Below are 19242 nucleotides of genomic sequence, written 5' to 3'. Positions count from 1 at the left end.
ACGAGATTTTATGCAATGGTTTCTTAACAATTGCCATTAACAGTTTATGATCACTTTGCACTGTGACTTTCCGTCCATAAACAAAATTGTGGTACTTTTCAAAAGAAAATATTATGGCCAATAGCTCTTTTTCGATCTGTGCATAGTTTTTTTTCACTGTTAGTCAGGCTGCGAGACACAAATGATACAGGCTTACCCTTTTGAATTAGACATGATCCTAGGCCATCCTTTGAACTATCACACTGTATAATTATATCCTCATTACCACTGAAAACTTTTAAAATTGGAGCTTTGGTTAGCAGTTGTTTGATGTTGTTAAATGACTCTTCCTGAGTTTCTCCCCAATTAAATTCTACCTTTTCTTGAATGATTTCTCTTAAAGGAGCAGTAACTTTAGATACATTAGGTATGAATTTTGACAGAAAATTTAACATTCCTAACAACCTCCTTACTTCCATTTTTGATTTTGGTGTTGGCATATCAATAATTGCTTTAATATGACTAGGATCGGCTTTTACACCTGACTCAGAAATAATTTGGCCTACATATTTGACTTCCGGTACCCTATATTGTAATTTATCAGGATTAAATTTTATATTTAGAGACCTAGCTCTTTCAAGAACCTTAGAGATAATTATATCATGAGTAACCTCATCAGATCCTGCAATTATGATATCATCAAAATAAACTTCCACACCCTCAATATCACCAAATAATTTTTGGTTTCTTTTCTGAAATATTTCTGGGGCGGAGGATATTTTAAATGGCATTTTATTAAATTTATATCTTCCATAAGGAGTATTAAATGTACATAGTTCAGAACTAGCTTCATCTAGTGGTACATGCCAAAATCCATCTTTTAAATCTACAACTGAAAATACTTTTTTACCTTCTAACCTACTAATTATATCATCTGGAGAAGGAATTTGATAGTGCTCCCTTTTAATTACTTTATTTAGATCTCTAGGATCCAAGCATAATCTCAGACTCCCATTAGGTTTTTCAACTATAACCAAACTTTGAACCCAATCAGTTGGTTTATTTACTTTCGATACTATCCCTTCTCTTTCAAGTTTATCTAAAGTATCTTTTAATTTAGGCTGTAAAGCCTGAGGAACACGTCTTGGGGGTGTATTACTGGTATTGCATCATCTTTAAGGGTTATATGATATAGTTCGTCAGGAAATTGCCCTGTGCCTGTAAATACATCTTTATACTGAGCAATTAAATCATTTTTATTAATGATATTGCACTTTAAAGAATCAATCCTTTCGATTAGCTTTAATGCAGAACAAGCTGTTAACCCTAATATAGGCTTAGATCTTACATCAACAACATAAAATTGTAAAGGTACATTCTTAAGCCTTTCAGTTGAACGATTAATTATAAGAGTACCTTCTGGTTTTAACTTAAAATTACCATATGCAGTTAAGAACAAATCAGTTTCATTAAGTTTAGGCTTAAGTTTAACATTATTTAAAACATACAAAGGCAAAATATTTACTTCTGCACCAGTATCTAACTTAAAATCAACCTTGAAATACTTATTATTTACATACATTGTGATACTTTTCACCCATGTTTCACTTACCTTGTGAATATCCTTTTACTTCATCAATAGAATTTGTTAGATCTTTAATTGATTTTGCACTTATTTTAAATTCAGTAAGCCCGTTTACTGGTGGATTCATCATTACAGAGTCAACAAATACACTATGTTCATTATATATTCTAAGTTCATTATTTGGTATTCCAACTTCATAAATGTTCTTGGGACACCTTGCGGCAAAATGGTTCTTTACTTTGCATTTCGCACACGTCTTTCCGAAAGCTGGACAGTCCCGATATTTGTGCCTTCTTCCGCACTTCTTGCAGTCATATTCTAGTGCTGATTGCTTCTGCTATGACGATAATTTTGGTGGCACTGACTGTTTTGATTGATGCTGCTGTTTTCTATATTTCTTCATGCTGTTCACAGTCGCTGGATCATCTTTCATGTTCCGGAGTTGCTCTTTGCTTGTTTCAGCAGCACGGACTATTTCTATAGCTTTTTCTAATCCTATGTTAGATTCTCGAAGCAAACGTTCGGTCAGACTCCTATCCCGAATGCCTAGTACAATACGGTCGCGAATCAATCCATTTTCTTGCTCAGCAAACTCACAAGTTGACGCTTAAGTCTTAACTGAGTGACATAACATTCAATTGTTTGTCCTTCTTGCTGGCTACACGAAAAGAATTTGTAACGTTCATATACGACATTCTGCCGTGGTGAACAATAATCTTCAAAAGACTTCAAGACCTCTTCGTATTTCTCCTTATTCTCAAATGGTTCAAATCAAAACATGTTATAATTTTCGAGTCCTTCAGTACCGAGTAAATTCAAAAGGATTGCAATTTTAGTCTTATCTGGCTTGGCATCTTTTTCCGTTGCAAGTAAATAGTTTTCTAGCTCTTGCTTCCATTTTTTCCACTTTTCTTTAACATTTCCGACGGAGAATGTTAGCGGAGCAGGTGGTCTGAAATCCATTTTGCTACTGACACCATGTAACTTCTTGTGTAGTTTGTTGAATTTAATTACTTCTGTACTTTAAAAGAAGACTCAACTAATGAGTATATCTCAAGAATTCAAAACTTTTATTATTACAATTTTAAACAGTTCACATGACATTCAGCTAGCACAGTAACACGTGCATCACAACAACGGAATCGCATAGCATGAGCGCCATTAAAGTTAAAGTTATTTTAAATATACATCACAAGGTGAAGGAAAAAATGTGTGTTAACTGTAATGACAGCAGATGTCACAGTATCTGAAAGTTGCTTTTATCTACAAATGTACATAGTTTAATTGTGCATTACCCAGAATAAATAAATATTGTTAAATCCTCCATTAAAGTAAATTGTTCACCCTTACAAGTAACTTAAGTGTACAGCCATTAATCCTCTGCTTTACACTGATTCCTGTTGAAATACAAGAAAAAAGTAAACCAAGGCCCTCCAAAGCGTGCTTTGCCATAATTTAATAAATCTATATCCATAGATATGGATTTATTAAATTATGGCAAAATATGATATGGCAAATATTCATATTTGTATAATATGAATCATATTATGCAAATATTATTTAATAAATACAAATATGATTTAATAAATCATGGAAAAAAAAGAGAATGAAGATGAGCACATGTGCTCAATGGAGAGAAAGAACTTCGAATACAGGTTTAATTTAATAAAGAAATTAACTTATTCTCCTGATTAAACTGCTAAAAAATGTACAAAAATTGTTAACAGTATTTCTTGGTTAATTATAAGTTGGATTATCCCTCTTTTTCATGTTTTTAACTACTCTTGGGTTAACTGTGGTTTTGAGTTAACCATGGACATTATCATATTACTCTGGTTGCTTGGGAGTTAACTGCGCTTTCCACTCAACCATCAAGCAAAAATTAAAGGAAAATTCAAAAATACTTTTTACTCCTTTTAAATTAATATATAATTTTATGCAGAAAATGATTATCAATAATTATGAAGGTCTAAACCAGAGGTCCCCAAATCTATGCCCGTGGGCCTGTTGTGCCCACCAACATTTCTATGTGTGACTGTAACAAAAAATTATTTAAGCTTTCAATAAAATATTATGCAAAAATTTATAGGTAGTTATTAAACAAAGAAATTAATATTAATGGATTTTTTACCCTAAGCAGGAAAGATAAATCATTTCCAAAAACTGCATTGTATTACTGTATCATTCATTAGGAAACTTTTGCGGTATATTATTATTTTTCATCACATCATGAACAGTTACAAAAATAGTTTTTTGAGTAATCCCTTCATAACAACACTTTTTTAATGCTTTACTGGAAAATTCTGAAGATCCTGATCTCATTCTGTGCATTGAAGTATGTTGATTCAGTAAAGGCAAAGATCTTGCAAGATTCGTAAATTGAAGAAATTAAAAAATAATTTCAATACCAAAAATCAAAATTTTGCTGAACTAAAGAGACTTTTAATGGCTGTCTGATTTAGGGTTTCTTACAGACATAATTGAGAAAATGAATTACATTGGTGCTGCAGTGAAAAGACAAACACACAGCTTTAATGATCAGATCTGTAAAGTCGTTTATAGCTAAACTGGTTTTGTGAATATCATATCTGAAGTCCCTTGTGTATTTTTCAAATATGGAAGAGGAAAAAATAGATACAGGGAAATGGAAAAATTCTCATTTATTATTACTTCAAGAGCAATTTGAAGAAAGAATTTTAACAATTTAGTGTTCAAGCCCATGGTCACCTTTCACATCAATTGTTTCACCTGCACAATTTAACCAAAAAAGCTGCCTAGAGAGTTTATTCAAGAAAGATGGGAAGAAAATCCAATGCACCAGGTAAGAAATTCTAGAATATAGTTGACATAAACAAATTTTCATTCATGAAAAAAAGCATCGTGTAAGATAAATCGTGTTTTGGTTCTACATATTTCTATGAATCATTGCTTTCAAGAATGAATATCGCAAAACCAGAGTACAGATTTTGACTTAACAGATGAACATCTTGATGATTAATTATGAGTAGGAATATAATTTTACTCTCCTAGTTATGAAGTAGTTATACTCTCCTAGTCAATGAAAAGTAGTGTCAAACATCACATTGGCTCAAAAATTGCATTATGTATGAGGAATGTTTAATCAATGAATTGTAAACCAAAGAATTTGGAAACTTCTGTCTGTACGAATATAATCAATAATTTTTATATCTTAAATAATGTTTTTGGATTTCTTATATATATATAAATTTGTAATATATATATATATTATGTGCACTATTAAACAATGCTACTCGCTGGTCTAAACTGTAATGTTAATGCAAAGCAATTTACCATGTGATGTTGTTATATAGTTCTATTAAAAAGAATGAAAAACATAAAATAACTGCAGATAATATATGTAATAAATCCCTAATATGCAAGTTTTTCAAATTAAAATTATTATGAATGTATTTTGATAAGTGTGAAAACAGCGCTCAGTTTTTTTATGATCCTTTAGCCATTTTTTATAATTTTTTTATTATCAACTTCTCCTAGATCAAATGTAGTGAAACAAAATTTTGGTTGTTTGACTGTTTTTACAGCAGGTTTGACTCATATTTTATTACAATAGTTTGCAGTGTTCAGACATATACAATCAGATCCTAACTAACCATGATAACACAACAGACAACATCCACATTTTATTCTAAGGGTAGCCAAAAAACAAAGGAAAGAGGAATAACCTTTATAAATAATTAAATGGTAATATTACTAACAATTTACCTATATTTTCAAGCAGTCTAATTTGAAGAATTAGTTCATTTGGTTATGCAAATTATATCAAAGATACCCCTCACTCTCAAGCATACAAATGTACCTTCTCTCTCTCTCTTTCTCCGCCTAACCTTATCGTTACCTCCTCACTTCCTGATGCACATATTTTTCATGTTTATCGATATTACTAACATGTTTCAATAGGAATCAGTGTAAAAAGAGAAGAATAATTGTTGTGCCTATTTACCTTTAAGATTGAGTAATTTATGTATAATGGATGACTTAATGTTTATGTATTCTAAATTACATATAATTATACATTACACAAGCAGTTTTATTTTCATTATTGTGTGAAAGTGATTTTGCCAACATTTCACACTAAACAAACTCAAAAAAGGGGGGAATAGGATCGATCTTGTTAATCTGAAACCTATTTCATCTGCCCTCAGGTAATCAGAAATTTACTAAATTTTATGATATATTTTTTTTAAATATAAGACAGCTGTAAAACTTTTAATTAGTTCAAATTTAAATTATACCATTCTTTTAATTGTTTAAGGGTCTCAAGACCATTAAAATCTGCAATTAAAATTAATTTCCTGAAAAAATATTATGCCACAGTTTGAACATTTCTATGCACTTTTAAAAAAGTGTGGAAATTTCCCAATTCGTTAGAAGAGACCATTACAGACATGAAAGTTATTGGGAACAAACTCCTTTATTATAAAACTCACATATGTAAACAAAAATTTAAGAGATAAATAGCTTGTTCACTGCTGTCCTAGCCATCGTATAACTGAGTGTTAATATATTACAGCCAGCAGATTTTATTTTTATTTTATTAGCACAAAGTGGCAGAGTTTTCCCTAAACCTGCTTTTGAATCTAAATGTTTACTATATTTTGCACTTTCTGTAACTGGTTCCATACTGCTTGATTATGCAAACTTTGCCATAACAATCTAGTGTATAATGACTTTTGATTTTGTATTATTCTTTTTATTGTATTAATAACTGTATTCTATTTTGATGGCAACTAATATTAAAAAGTTTTATGAGAAGCTAGTTAAAAAAAATGTTGCTTTCATGGAAATCGTTATACCCATAATAGATCTGAACTTTCTGATAAAAGCTTGTTATTTTCAACAGATGATAATCATAATACTCTCATTCAGCATGGAGAAAGTGCATTTGAGAAAAAAATTATCAATTCGTTATTTCATGAAAACGATTGTGACACAGTCAGCTGTTTTCAAGGTTACATAATTATGGATACAAATATACAGTTTATGTTTTTCAAAGAAAATATATTGAGCAAATTAGATTCTGTAAATATTTCTGAGAGAAAAAACTTTGAATTATCCTATATAATTTCTGTGCATTATGGAAAGTGTGATTTCAAAACTGAATTCCATAATTAGAAGTTGACTGGAGAACACAAAAATGCTCCCGAATTGAACAGAGGTATTTTGTATGCTATGAACTGCATAGATCAAAGTCTAGAAACATTGGAAACACTTGCAGTGAAAGAAGTTAAATAAACCAGTGACTCAGAATGCTTATGATAAAACTCTCAAATACTTAAAAGCAACCTAAAAAATTTCTGCTGTTGAAAAGCATGCAAAATGCTGCCAAAGGAAAGGAAGGCAAAACTGGTTCAAATTCTATCACTGCAGTTGAGAATGGAGCATGGAAAACAAGAGGATGTGCTTCATATATAAGAGTCTGTATTATAAATTGGTGTTGTAAAAGGTATTTTAGACACTGAAGTTTTCTCCTCCACTTGCAAACGAAGTGATTTGTGGAAGGCTGAAGGATACGGAAAAGCTTTCAGAGTGCCACAAAGCATTTGCCAAATTGCCAAAACAATCAAGTGGGTTCTTTTAAAAAAATAGAAGTTGATGGAATGGTAAAAATTTTCCACAGATCCCAAACTGAAAGAGGTGCCAAACACATAAATTAATTGGTTACAGAGACTCAAAAACATTACCTGTTATTCATGATAGAGAACAATATGGTAATGAAATTATTTCAAAACTTGAATGTGCTCGTCAGGTGCAAAGCAAAATGGGAAGTCAACTGAAAAAGCTAAAACAAGACTACAGATCATAGAAACTGGAGGACAGTAAACCTTTTTATCAGGCAAAGGACAACTAACTGACACTGTGATAAATAAGAGCTGACTTAGTACTATGGTAATGCAATTCGTGCAAATGCTTTATCAGTTAACAAAATGTATAAAAGTATTTAGGAGGTTTATTTTCATACTAGATCATCTGATGCTGAGTCTTCACATACATTTTGTCCTTCTGGTGCAAAATTATGGTGCAAATATCAGCAGGAAGTTTCAAATGACTCAAGGCAATTTTTACTTCAATCATAGATGTCATAAAACCAGTTTTTTAAGTTTTATCAAGTCAAACATTTTAAAATGATGCCTTGGTAGCACCAAGAACCTAAATGTATCTTTTAATTCCTTCGTATGGCACATATGTTCATGGACATCTGGATCTGGGAAACAAACTGCAAAAATTGTTCTACGTGAAGCAGCAATTTTATTCAACATGGGCAACAATTAGGTATCCATCCAGGAATAAATGCAATAAAAATTCCTTTTATAGTGATAAAAACATGTAAATACTGCTAAGAGAAAAATGAAAAAAAAAAAAAAAAAAAAACGTAGAAGCCACAAAAAGCAAGCAAAATAACAATAATTCTTCACTTGAATGCTCATCAAAACACACACTTGATGTAATCTGTTTATATTTGCATGATAACAGCATGTAGCTCCAAACTGTAATGAAAAATCCATACTTTTGTTGCCACTACAGCTAAATTATTTTACATTTCAAGTACAAGGATTTTTTTGCCAAAACATCTTTATATACCTATCAAACATTTATATTAATCAATTATGAAAACTGAAAAGATTTAGACTAAAAAAAATACTCATGATTATGCATAAATGCAACACATGCAGAATACTTGCAAATCACATAGAAACACACAACTGATCATGTGCATTTTGAAAACTAAATACATTTTGCTATTCAATTAATTCAACTTTAACTACAAAATGAACATCAGAGCATATATACAGATTATGTTACCCGCTAGGGATTTTTCAATTAACCTCATGAATACAAGCACAAAATACAGGCTTAGCTGATTTTCATAATGCTGTGCGACAGATGTGCCATGTGCTATGCTGCAGTGCTCAACACAGAACACAGTTCACCCACTGCACAACAGTATGATCACTAACTGCTTGGCATCCCATGATGGTGAGCATGCCATTCTCCAATAGTCATGCAAGATATTAAAAATTTTACATTCAAAATATAACCACGAAATGTACATTAAAAAACCATCATCCATATCAGATGATTAATGCCCAAATCCACAGTACATGAAGAGTGTCATGTTATAATTTATTTTGTACCAAAAAAAAAGTTCTAAGTCTAGAAAATACTGCTTTTCATACACTTAGGGAACCATATCCACCATACATAAAGAGTACTAAAAATGAAAAGATGTACGCATAATAAAACACCTTAATAATTCAACAATAAAAGAGAAAAAGATATTCAGCATATTACAAGGAAACGTGTGACATGATACCACTTCTTGTGACTGGTAAAGGAATGAATGCAATGCTTAATTATGGGAAATCTTACTGTGCTATATTTTCAAAAAGGGTGAAAAATACATTCAGTACTTTCCGATTATCTGCAACCCCTCTAAAAAACTTGCCAAATAGTGAGACTAATTTTTTGCCAAGCTGATGCAAAAGATAATAGCCATTCCGAAGAGCAGAAGAATTGTATTAAACATCAGCCAATAAACAAAATTAAAAAATGCAAGAAATATGCATAATAAAAGAACTTACCTCTTTTTCGGGAGAAGCTCTGTTCTCCCCATGCACACAACATGTTTTATCCTCAAAACACACCACAGAAATGCACAATCTTAAACACAATTTCACATTGCATCGTACAGAACTTCACATTGCATAAATGGTCATTTTTCCCATGTACACAATGCTCTTTTCACTTTAAAAAAATTCCAACGACTGCACAAATTCAGCACTTTACACGAATTTTAATCCACAGAATTTGACAGTTTAAGAAGTACAACTTCACTTAATGTGAATTTTTTCATTCTCTGTTTTGAACAAAACTGATTTCAAACATTTTTCAGGAGCCAGTACACTCAACTACAAGTCTTTATAAGAAAAACATTGCTCTCAAATGCATCAAAAACCATCACTAACCATAAAACTGACCATCAAATCTGAAGGTAGGAATCAGTTCTAGGCTGCTGTGCACTTATGCATACACTTGGATGCCACATAAATACATATTGGTAACATCATGAGTTGCCTATTTTGGCATCATAGGCTTATGTATACACCTTCAGGAAGGTGCAGACAATTAGAAAAAATAAATCTTCTAAAATTTTTCACCGTATTTCTTCTAAAAAAAATGTAAAAAAGACTTTTTATAACCAACAAAAATTGCAAGATGTTCTGAGCTATAGATTTTTCAGTGCTGGCATTTTAAAATTCAAAAAGTATAATGACCAGAAAAATGGCCAAAAATTGTTAAATTAATTGCAAATTCAGAAAAAAAATTTCTGTAAAAGCCTTTCTTTCTATTTAAGGACAAAAATGAACAATCAAATGATTCAGCAAAGATATGCATGCACATATAAATGCTTATATGTGTGTATATATTAAAAAAACTTCAATACTACATAAAAAAAATTCTAAATTGAATTTTGAAAAGATTGCTCAGAGATGCACACGGAATCCCCCTGAGGATTCCATAGTTCTAGTTCTCCCCAGCTCTATGCAACCAAAATAGACAAACAAATACACTTTTTTTATTACTATATACAATAAAAAGTTCAAAATCCAGATGTCCAATATCTGGACCACCAGCAATTTTTTTTTTTTTTTTTTTTTTTTTTTCAAACGGCAGAAAGTTTCAGATTCCAAAAATAGCATCTTGCCTTAGTATATACTTAATGCTTCATGCAGCATGCACAGTACATATGTTTTCATAATAAAGTATGTGAAAGCTCCTGATTCTTAATTTCAGATCGGCACTAAAGAAAATCTCTACACATTGAAAAAGAAGCACGCTCATTTATCAGCTTAAATCTATATAACCAATAATTTGTTACTTCTGCAGCCACCTCTTTGTTTGACATACATCTGAAATTGACACATTCTACCATAGGTCAATGCTGATTATACAACTAGGGAATAACTTACACCTCCGAAAAAAAACTTGCAATAATTTTTTTATTATTTTCCGCTTTCAATCACCTCATGAATATCAATTCATGGCAGCTTAAGAAATGACTTAAGGAGTGATGTCTAAAATATTTTTTTAATATTATTAATTGAATACAAATAAATAGCATGGTAATCTTTTACACTGATTACAAACTTCAGCTAATTGTGCTGTTAAGCAACGAATGTGCTCATGAGGAGAACTTTAACAGAAATTGCTTTACATATATATAACAGATTTTGTAAGTAATATTCTTAGATCAAAATATTACACATTTAATACTGTTTGATTTAATAATAACTGATTGTTTATTCAGATAAGCCTCAAGTATATATGGCAATTTATTGATTGAGTACTTTAGGATATGTGGACAAAGGATATGTCTTAAGGATATGTGGATAAAACAAAAGAAATTATAATAGTTAACTAAACTAATATAATTAAGGCTTAACTTCCACAGTGCATGATTAAAAACAAGACAAAATTTAATGGAACAAGATTTCTTTAGTTGCCAATCTCATGATATATTAGTAATCATATGTAGCACATGCTATCTAAAAATTGAGCTATGCTAAAATAAAACATTGCTTGAAATATATTGTATGGTTCTGAACACATAAAATATCACTACTGGTAGTCTGGAAAATGACAAAGAGTTTGTTGAGAGCAAAATGTTTCAACTGGTAGTTTAGTATGAATACTCAACTTAGCAGTTACAGGTCCTGAGCAATGGAATTTAGTAATTGAATGAGAAATTATGTGAAGTAATTTGAATGACTGACATTGAAGGAGATATTTAATAAAGCAAACAAATCAATATTAAGCTTTTTGTTAAATTTTGGTTCCCTTAAGATCACAAATGCTTCATAGTTTCATACACATTTATTTCATATTTTTATTATTTCCAGATGTCATTTTATTGGATTTAAACTGACCATCTAAAAACTGGAAAATTTCAAAATCCAGGATAGCTGAAGTCTTGATGAGTCCGGATCTTGGAATTTGTACTTTATTAACAAAGTTATAAATTATAGCATTACAATCTGATATTTAAATAAAGCAACCTATTTACAATACAGCACTTCTTGAACTGTGAAATATTCAAAGTATACAGCTGTAATCCTTCCCATTTGAAAGTTTTGATACAAAAGCCAAACATGCCAATGGATTACAAAAACAAAGACCTATAAAAATTTCAAATTAAGGCAAAGTATTAGTAAAGGCTACTCCTCAAGCCCATTTTCAGTCCATGTTCCAAACTAAAACATACAGTGCAATATTAATTTTCAAATATTTCAATACAAGATCCTCTTAATAACCTTGTAAATTTACCCACTTTTCTTTTTTAGGCATTCCAAAAATAAATTCATTAAATAAGTAAAGAAATAAATAAATACAAAGCTCTAAACCATCTTTTAAACATAATCAAATTTATCAGTGTAGAGATTATAAAAAATTTAATCAGAGCATTAACTTACGTAAATATCAGAAGCAAGATAATCTTCAAAACATGATGTTTGTCTTAGCACCCACTGCAGTTCAATTTTCTGAGCATCATGAGATTCACAATTTACTAGATTGACAAAGATTATAAAATAAAAATATCAGAAAATACTTAATGGAATCAAGAAAAACTGATATATAAGTAGGTGTATGCGTTTTTTTCATTCTAAGAATAATGAACCAGTAAACATAACTGTCTATTTTAATGGCAATGGAAGATATTTATAGTTCTAGTGACAGTTACAAATACGCTCTTATAAATTTCATGTTGCATTTTAAGTATATTCCAGTTAATATGCAACCATCTATTTAAAAAATTAATTCACTTCCCTAGTGTTTATACAGAGTGATTCTAAATTGTTTTTACAAATTAAGAGGGGTGATAGTACTCATTCAGATGAGCAATAATTACCATAGAACGTAGGGACACATTCCACTCTGAGAGGCAGAAAAGAATATTAGAACTTCAACCTGAACTTAAAACAGTGTTGGGAAGGCAAATGAATGAGACCAAAAGGTGCACAAACAGTTTAGTGAAAAACTCAGAGAGTGCATAAAATGAATAAAACCAAAAACATGGCTTTCGAGTGTTAATTTGAGCTCAGACATTGATGGCAAACATTCAAATGTACATCTTAGGTTGGCAAGGCCTCAACTTCGCAAACAATTGCAACAAATTAATTATCCAATCAAGAGCTGAATATTATCAACTAACCAACTTCCGATGTATGCCGAGATTAGCATGAAAAGTTCATGCTGTGTTCCGGCTGTTAGAAGTTCGTGTCCCATAGAAGGGCACTTCAAGTAGAATGAGCACAGCACAGTAAGTTCAGGAGGACAGGATAGAAGTTGGCAAAGGGAAAAAACTGATAGCATGATATCAATGTTGCAGATTTCCCCCCTAATAATTTAGATAATTAACTTATTGCAATCATTTGTGAGGTTGAGACCTTGCCAACCAAAGATGTTATTTGAGTATTTGTCATCAAAGTCTGAACTTGAATTAACACTCGAAAGCCAAGTTTTCAGGTTTATCCATTTTGTGCACTCTCTGTGAATTTTTCACTAAATTAATTGTGCAACTTTTTGTCTCATTCATTCACTCTCCAAACACTATTGTAAGTTCAGGTTGAAATTCTAATATTCCTCTTTTCTGCCTCTCAGAGTGGAATGTGACCACTCTGAGAGGCAGAAAAGAGGTTCTGCGGTTATGTTATAGCCCCCGTTATAGCTCATCTGGATGAGTACTATCACCCCTCTTAATTTGTAAAAACAATTTAGAATCACCCAGTATATATCTGTGTGTTAATAGCTTTAACAAAATTACAGACCATATCTTCTCATGTGTATCAACAAATTTTCAAAAGGAATATCTAAACCCAACAAAAAATGCAATTAACTAATTTTTGATAAGGAAATGCAGATTCAATATAGATTCAATATATTTTTTGTCAAAATTGAGGACACTAATAGACCATTAAAAGTATTTGCATAATTAAAAAGTACAAACTATGATAATTATAACTTTTAGTAAAGATATACATAATTTAAATTTTTGCCCATATTGTCTGCAACAGAAGTTCTAATTAGTTAACAGTGTTTAACTAAAGATAATTTTAAAGAATTTTCTACATTGTGTAAACATGATGCTGAAAACATGGTCAAAATTATATGATAAATTACTTTTGCCTGCAGTGGAAGCTATAATTCTGTGATGGCCTAAAACTGAATTAATTCACATAAAAAATACTTTAATTTTAGCATTATGAACTGGAATGTAAAATCCCTACTTATATTCATGCTTTCTTGACATAAAATGTATCTTTTTGAAATATACATTCAAAACTTAAACATATCTGCACTAATATTTATACATGGTTCCCACATGACAAAAAATAATAATAAGTAATGAATCTTAGATAATTTTGATCCAATGAGGAGTATTTTAATTTACATTTTTGACTAATTTAGCTAACAGACATACTTTTTCAATAACACTTTTGTCCTTACAAACCCTGTATAGAAATTAATGACTGGAAATTTTACTAAAAGTCACCATGGGGCCAAGTTTTCAGTCTGAAAGCCTAGCTTATTTTATTCATTATTAAACTGGAATAATGGCTCTATGCCGACACACACTTCTCTACCCCTAAAAAAGATATTTGTGCCACCTTTCCCAAATACTCTGTATAAAGAATTATTTGATATTATAAAATATGAGATTATAATATCAAATATCTTTTTCCCTAAATAAAATTTAAAAAAATTCCTTTTGATTTCAAAAGATTGTCATTGTCATCCTCCCCGAAAAAAGTAAATTTTCTTATTAATTATACAACTTTAAATTTAAAAAAATATATTAGTTGGATGCCTTTAACCTTCTTTGTTACAATCAATCAAATCAAAGGCACATTTAGGTCACATATCTGGGGAAGCCAGTTCATACTTCCCATTGCAACAAGGAGAAAATAAAAAAACTTGAAGACAAGTAATTCTTCACCAGTTCACAGATTGAATTATAATCATATAATTTTATTCACTAAACTACTTGTGATTTTTATGATTTTTCAAAAGAGTCAAAAATGCAAGCAAGAGAGGTATATGAAAAAAAAAAACTTACATGATATCAATATACTAGAATTAGCATACAAAGGTTTATGTACGCCAAATATTGCAAAAGGTGTCTAAAAGAAAGAAAAAAAATTTAAATGTTATTTTTTATATATGTATATTAATACAAATCCACATTTTTTTATTAATGATACACAAACTGGAAATTTCTGAACACATTAACATATAATATACAAGAGAGATGACTTCCTTATGACTCATATGATAATTTTAACAACCAGCTAGAGACAAAACATATCATTTCAAGAGTACCTATGAAAATGTTTACAATACAATTTCTTATGCCTGATTACTTGCTTTCAAAGAATTCCATTACAATTCTGACAGTCAGCATGTTTGATGCTGCTGATATGAGTATAGCCTTGAATTACTTCATCTTCAATGTTAATATAGATAAAATTTTACTTAAATATCTGTGATTTTTTTATTTTATTTTTGCAGATGGATTTTAAATATATTTTGTTACAATGAATTTTTTATTTTAATGGAATTTTATATTTATTTACTATGTATTTTGTCTAGCTTTTAAATGGTAACCATTTTTGAGTAATCAAGTGTTTTATTATATTAGTAACCTTACGTAAGCAGATGTTAGAATAGCGAAAACTCATTTAGGCAGTGCCATGATGAGTCCATGATGAAGTTGCTTCAGGCTTCAAGACAAGTATCTGTCATAAAACTTTCAATTTCTCACCAACTTTGGAACTTATGAACACAGCAACATTTTAGAAGTTTCCATATAACACATTTCATCTTCTTGATTCAATGATACATTTTTCTAAAATGCTCTAGCAGTTCTCTTTTTGCCCCTCGTTAGCAATGGTGTAAACAGAAGATCATGAGAAATAAGTCAGCTGAAAGATTAAATTACTTGCCGACTTATCGGGTTTTCTATCAGCTGCAAGTTGTTTATCAATTTATGGCATTTACAGCTTTGAAGTTACAGGGTTTCAACTATGGTGATACAACATTTCATACCTGCTAAGTTAAAAAGTAAAAAAATCACAAAATTGTTAGAAAAAATTCAGAACACAAAATGAAAATTTTAATCACATTTATATTAACATATTCATTACATATAATTTTCCTTTTGTATTATGTTTTGCAATCGCCAATTCATGTCGGGTTTCCAGGTTGCTTTGACAAACTTTTGCCAAAAAAGCACTAAACATGGAAGATACATATTTTAAAACAGAAAGTGAAAAAATACATGTTGAGATTTTAGATTAATTTTATTGCAGTATCAACACTTTAATGATATCACAGTAATTTTAATATATTTTTGATAAATTGTGAAGAAATTCATAAATTACCAACTGAAATGCTGCCAAGCTAGCAAACCTAGCAACACACAGCATCAGATTATGGAAGTGGTGAAATGCTTCGATATTTCTTCCCTTTCCCAGGCAAAACCCGATTTGTCAAATCACATGATGAAGCACAGTGATCTCAAAGTTGATGAAGAGGCTAACATTCTTTGTGATCTGACAGTAACTCCAAATTCTTATAAAAATAAGCACCAAAAATAGATGTAGTGACAAATCGGCATTGTGGCAAAAACAATGCAAAATTCATAAAAAAAATAAGTTTTTGAGCATAAAATCATAAAACTACAGAAGTTTTTGCAAAAAGTCAGTATACATGAACATTTTTAAGGCCAATTTAGGGATATTTTCTCAAAAAAAAAAAAAAAAAAAAAAAAAAAAAAAAAAAAAAAAGTTAGCATTATCTTGTTCACATTTAGCTAATCATCTTTATTTGTAAAAATAGTCATAATTCAGAACTGCAATAAAGACCCCATTTGCTTCTTCGTTTGTTCAGAAAGTCCTACCTGTTCAGAAAATTTTAGATGACCAGAGCTTGATGAAGCAGCCCAGTCATCTACAAATGGTCCAGTATTTTCAATTTTATTTGTTTAAACATGGTTCTGAAATGGTGACCTAGATTTTTAATCTCATTTCTAGCTTACTTTAATCCTGAGTGCCAGGATCATGATTCCTAAATAAGAAAATATTCAGCCTTCTTATCACTTGAGAATATATTATAATCTTCAAATATACAATACTTAATTTATCACTGCTAAAATATTCAGTTATTACTAATTTAAAATGTCATTAAAACTGTGACAGAAGTTTGACACAAAAGTGAAGTTCTGTACATGAAATACTGGAAGAAATATTCTCAGATTAAGAGATGATGAACCTAGTCTTTTGATCAATGAAATTTGTGCAAATTATGCCACCTGAGAAAGCAGTATAAGCATTTTAAATGATACAATGCCCTATTTTACAGACATTTTATAATGTAAATGATAGTAAATTACACTGATCAAATTTAAGTGAAACAAAGTCTCAAGAAGTCTCGATTTCAGTTGGTAAATGCTAAGAGGGGGGAACCAGAATACCAGAAAAGAGAATTACCTAATGTTTTTAGAGAAAGGGACTCCTCATCTAAAAAACACCACACCTTCCTCACTCCTTTACACTTATTCTGTGAACTCTCCTTCAATTGGGCAGAGCAAAATTAAATTAAACTTTTGTCTATTTTATGTTATGTGTCTATTTGTCTATTTTATGTTAATTTCTATTTTATGTTTTATGAATAAAACGTTCTTTCCAGAAAGCATGTGATCTGCAAAATGATACAGGGATTATGCCTACAATCCTTAACTGTGCATTATCACTTTTAACTTTTTCATGATATTATACCTCCCCAATGTTAAGTTCAACATTTTGTTTTTACCAGACCAGCAATTTCACTCTCTCCTAAAAGATGATCACTCTCATTCTGTCTCATCCACTCACCAACAACATTAACAGTTTTCTCAAAGCTGTGCTTTCTCATTATTAATACTAAACTGGCTAGTCCAGTATTAACAGGCTCGTACCAACAATAGGTGTAAGGTCATGCGGCGCATGGTGGCGCCAAGTGAAAAAGGCGCCAGGCAGTCATTAAAATAAGCAGTTCGTCTCGCTGCCTGTCTGAACAGAAAAATTCTTTTCTTATTTGAACGTCTCTCCGGAGGTCGATTCTGGTACGACCTGGGAAGCTGCTGATTAGGATCTGTACCTAGGCAGTCTCAGCCACGGGTGTTTAAAATCAGTCTCTGCAGGACTGGAATCATCGCTAATGATGACTGTTTCAGGATTGGCAGGGACCATATGGTGTTATCCTCTGTTCCGCTGGAGCTATATATTTATGGCTGTCTAGGGCAAAACACCCCCCGTCGGTGGAGTCGGTGAATTCAGCAAGCCTTTTAAAATGCTTGAGGTTTCCAGTATGCGCCTGCAGCCTGAAAACTACATATTCATATTGTGATGTAATGGGTGACACCAACCAACAAGATGTATAGAGGGTGCTAGCTCTCAATCTGAAGGCGCCAAAAGTTTAGTTTCCAAGAGGGAGACCGACCGAGAGGTCATAGGGAAGGTTCGTGGGAGTCATTAATGAAACCGAAATTAACTTGTATTACTTTATATATTTCAGTTATTAGTATAGTAGTTTAATATTAGTTTTATGTTTGTGCAATAAATGTTCAAAATACAAAAAGCTGGAGTTATTTCTCTATGAGGCGGAGGATGAATAAAGGGGTGATATTACACGCTCTCTCACTCGAACCAGAGCTTTAGATGACGGTAGAGAAACTTCAAGCGAAGCAGGTAGAAATTGATTTTATTTACTTAATGTATAGATTTATTGAAGATATATATATATATATGTATATATAAATTAAAATATATAAGAATACTAAGAAAGAAGATTTAGTAAACCTTCTTGGTGAAACTGAATATACACAAACTGTTGGTTTAACAGTGGTCCAATTAAAAGGTAAAATTGAGGACAGTAAAATATTTAAAGATGATACAGAATTTGTAATTGGGTTATTAAACTCAATAGTTGAGGAAAGAAAAATTGGAGAAGAAAATGAAATAAAAGCTAGGGATGCACAGTTAAGCTTTAGAAGCTCAAAAGGTTGAACTTGAGAAATTAAAATTAGCGCAGCTAGAGAAAGAATTAGAATTGGGAAAAGTTAGAAGTCAGAACACAGTTAAAGATGGATCTCGTGCAGATAAAGACATGATTGCAGGCTCGAGAAATTATTTGGAAAATTTGATAAAGGGTGTTAAAACATTAACTATTCTTGTTCCGGGAAGATCGGAAAACTTCAATTTGTTTTTTCAAACATTAGAGAGTGAATTCATAACTAAAAATGTACCACAGGATAAGAGAATATCAACCATGGAGGTAAGAAGTAAGATGGAGTCGCCCTAAACAGGTTTCTCTCGTACCCTGCTCTGAAGCACCGGCGATCCCTACATGGTGACCAAAACATTGGGTCATTTACCATTGAGTTCTATGGGATTTGACGCGTTCGGATGTAAATATTTTGTAATTACGTCGTAAATATACATATAAATGTATATATTTTCTTTTTCTACAACACTTCAGAGTACTAAGTATGTGAAAACAACATATTTTTAAACAACATTTCATTCTGAACGGAATTAAAT

At 31.1% G+C, this 19242-nt stretch overlaps 1 protein-coding gene across 4 annotated transcripts in view; it reads right to left on the bottom strand.

The window, feature by feature from the left end:
- LOC118191758 (Golgi-pH regulating cation channel) overlaps positions 1–19242 on the bottom strand; it is a 240620-nt gene that overhangs the window by 198440 nt on the left and 22938 nt on the right. For all 4 annotated transcript variants that reach the window (XM_085809783.1, XM_085809784.1, XM_085809785.1 and 1 more), the window contains exons 2-3: positions 14721–14784; positions 12076–12170 (exon numbers count right to left, since the gene is read on the bottom strand). In XM_085809783.1, the coding sequence (XP_085665909.1) occupies positions 12076–12170; positions 14721–14784 (159 nt within the window). The remainder of the gene's footprint in view (positions 1–12075; positions 12171–14720; positions 14785–19242) is intronic.

Source organism: Stegodyphus dumicola, chromosome X2, assembly GCF_044657685.1.
Source record: "Stegodyphus dumicola isolate Sdum_Otavi_A_Nest chromosome X2, ASM4465768v1".
NCBI classification, from domain to species: domain Eukaryota; kingdom Metazoa; phylum Arthropoda; class Arachnida; order Araneae; family Eresidae; genus Stegodyphus; species Stegodyphus dumicola.
This window is presented reverse-complemented; position numbering and strand designations above follow the sequence as displayed.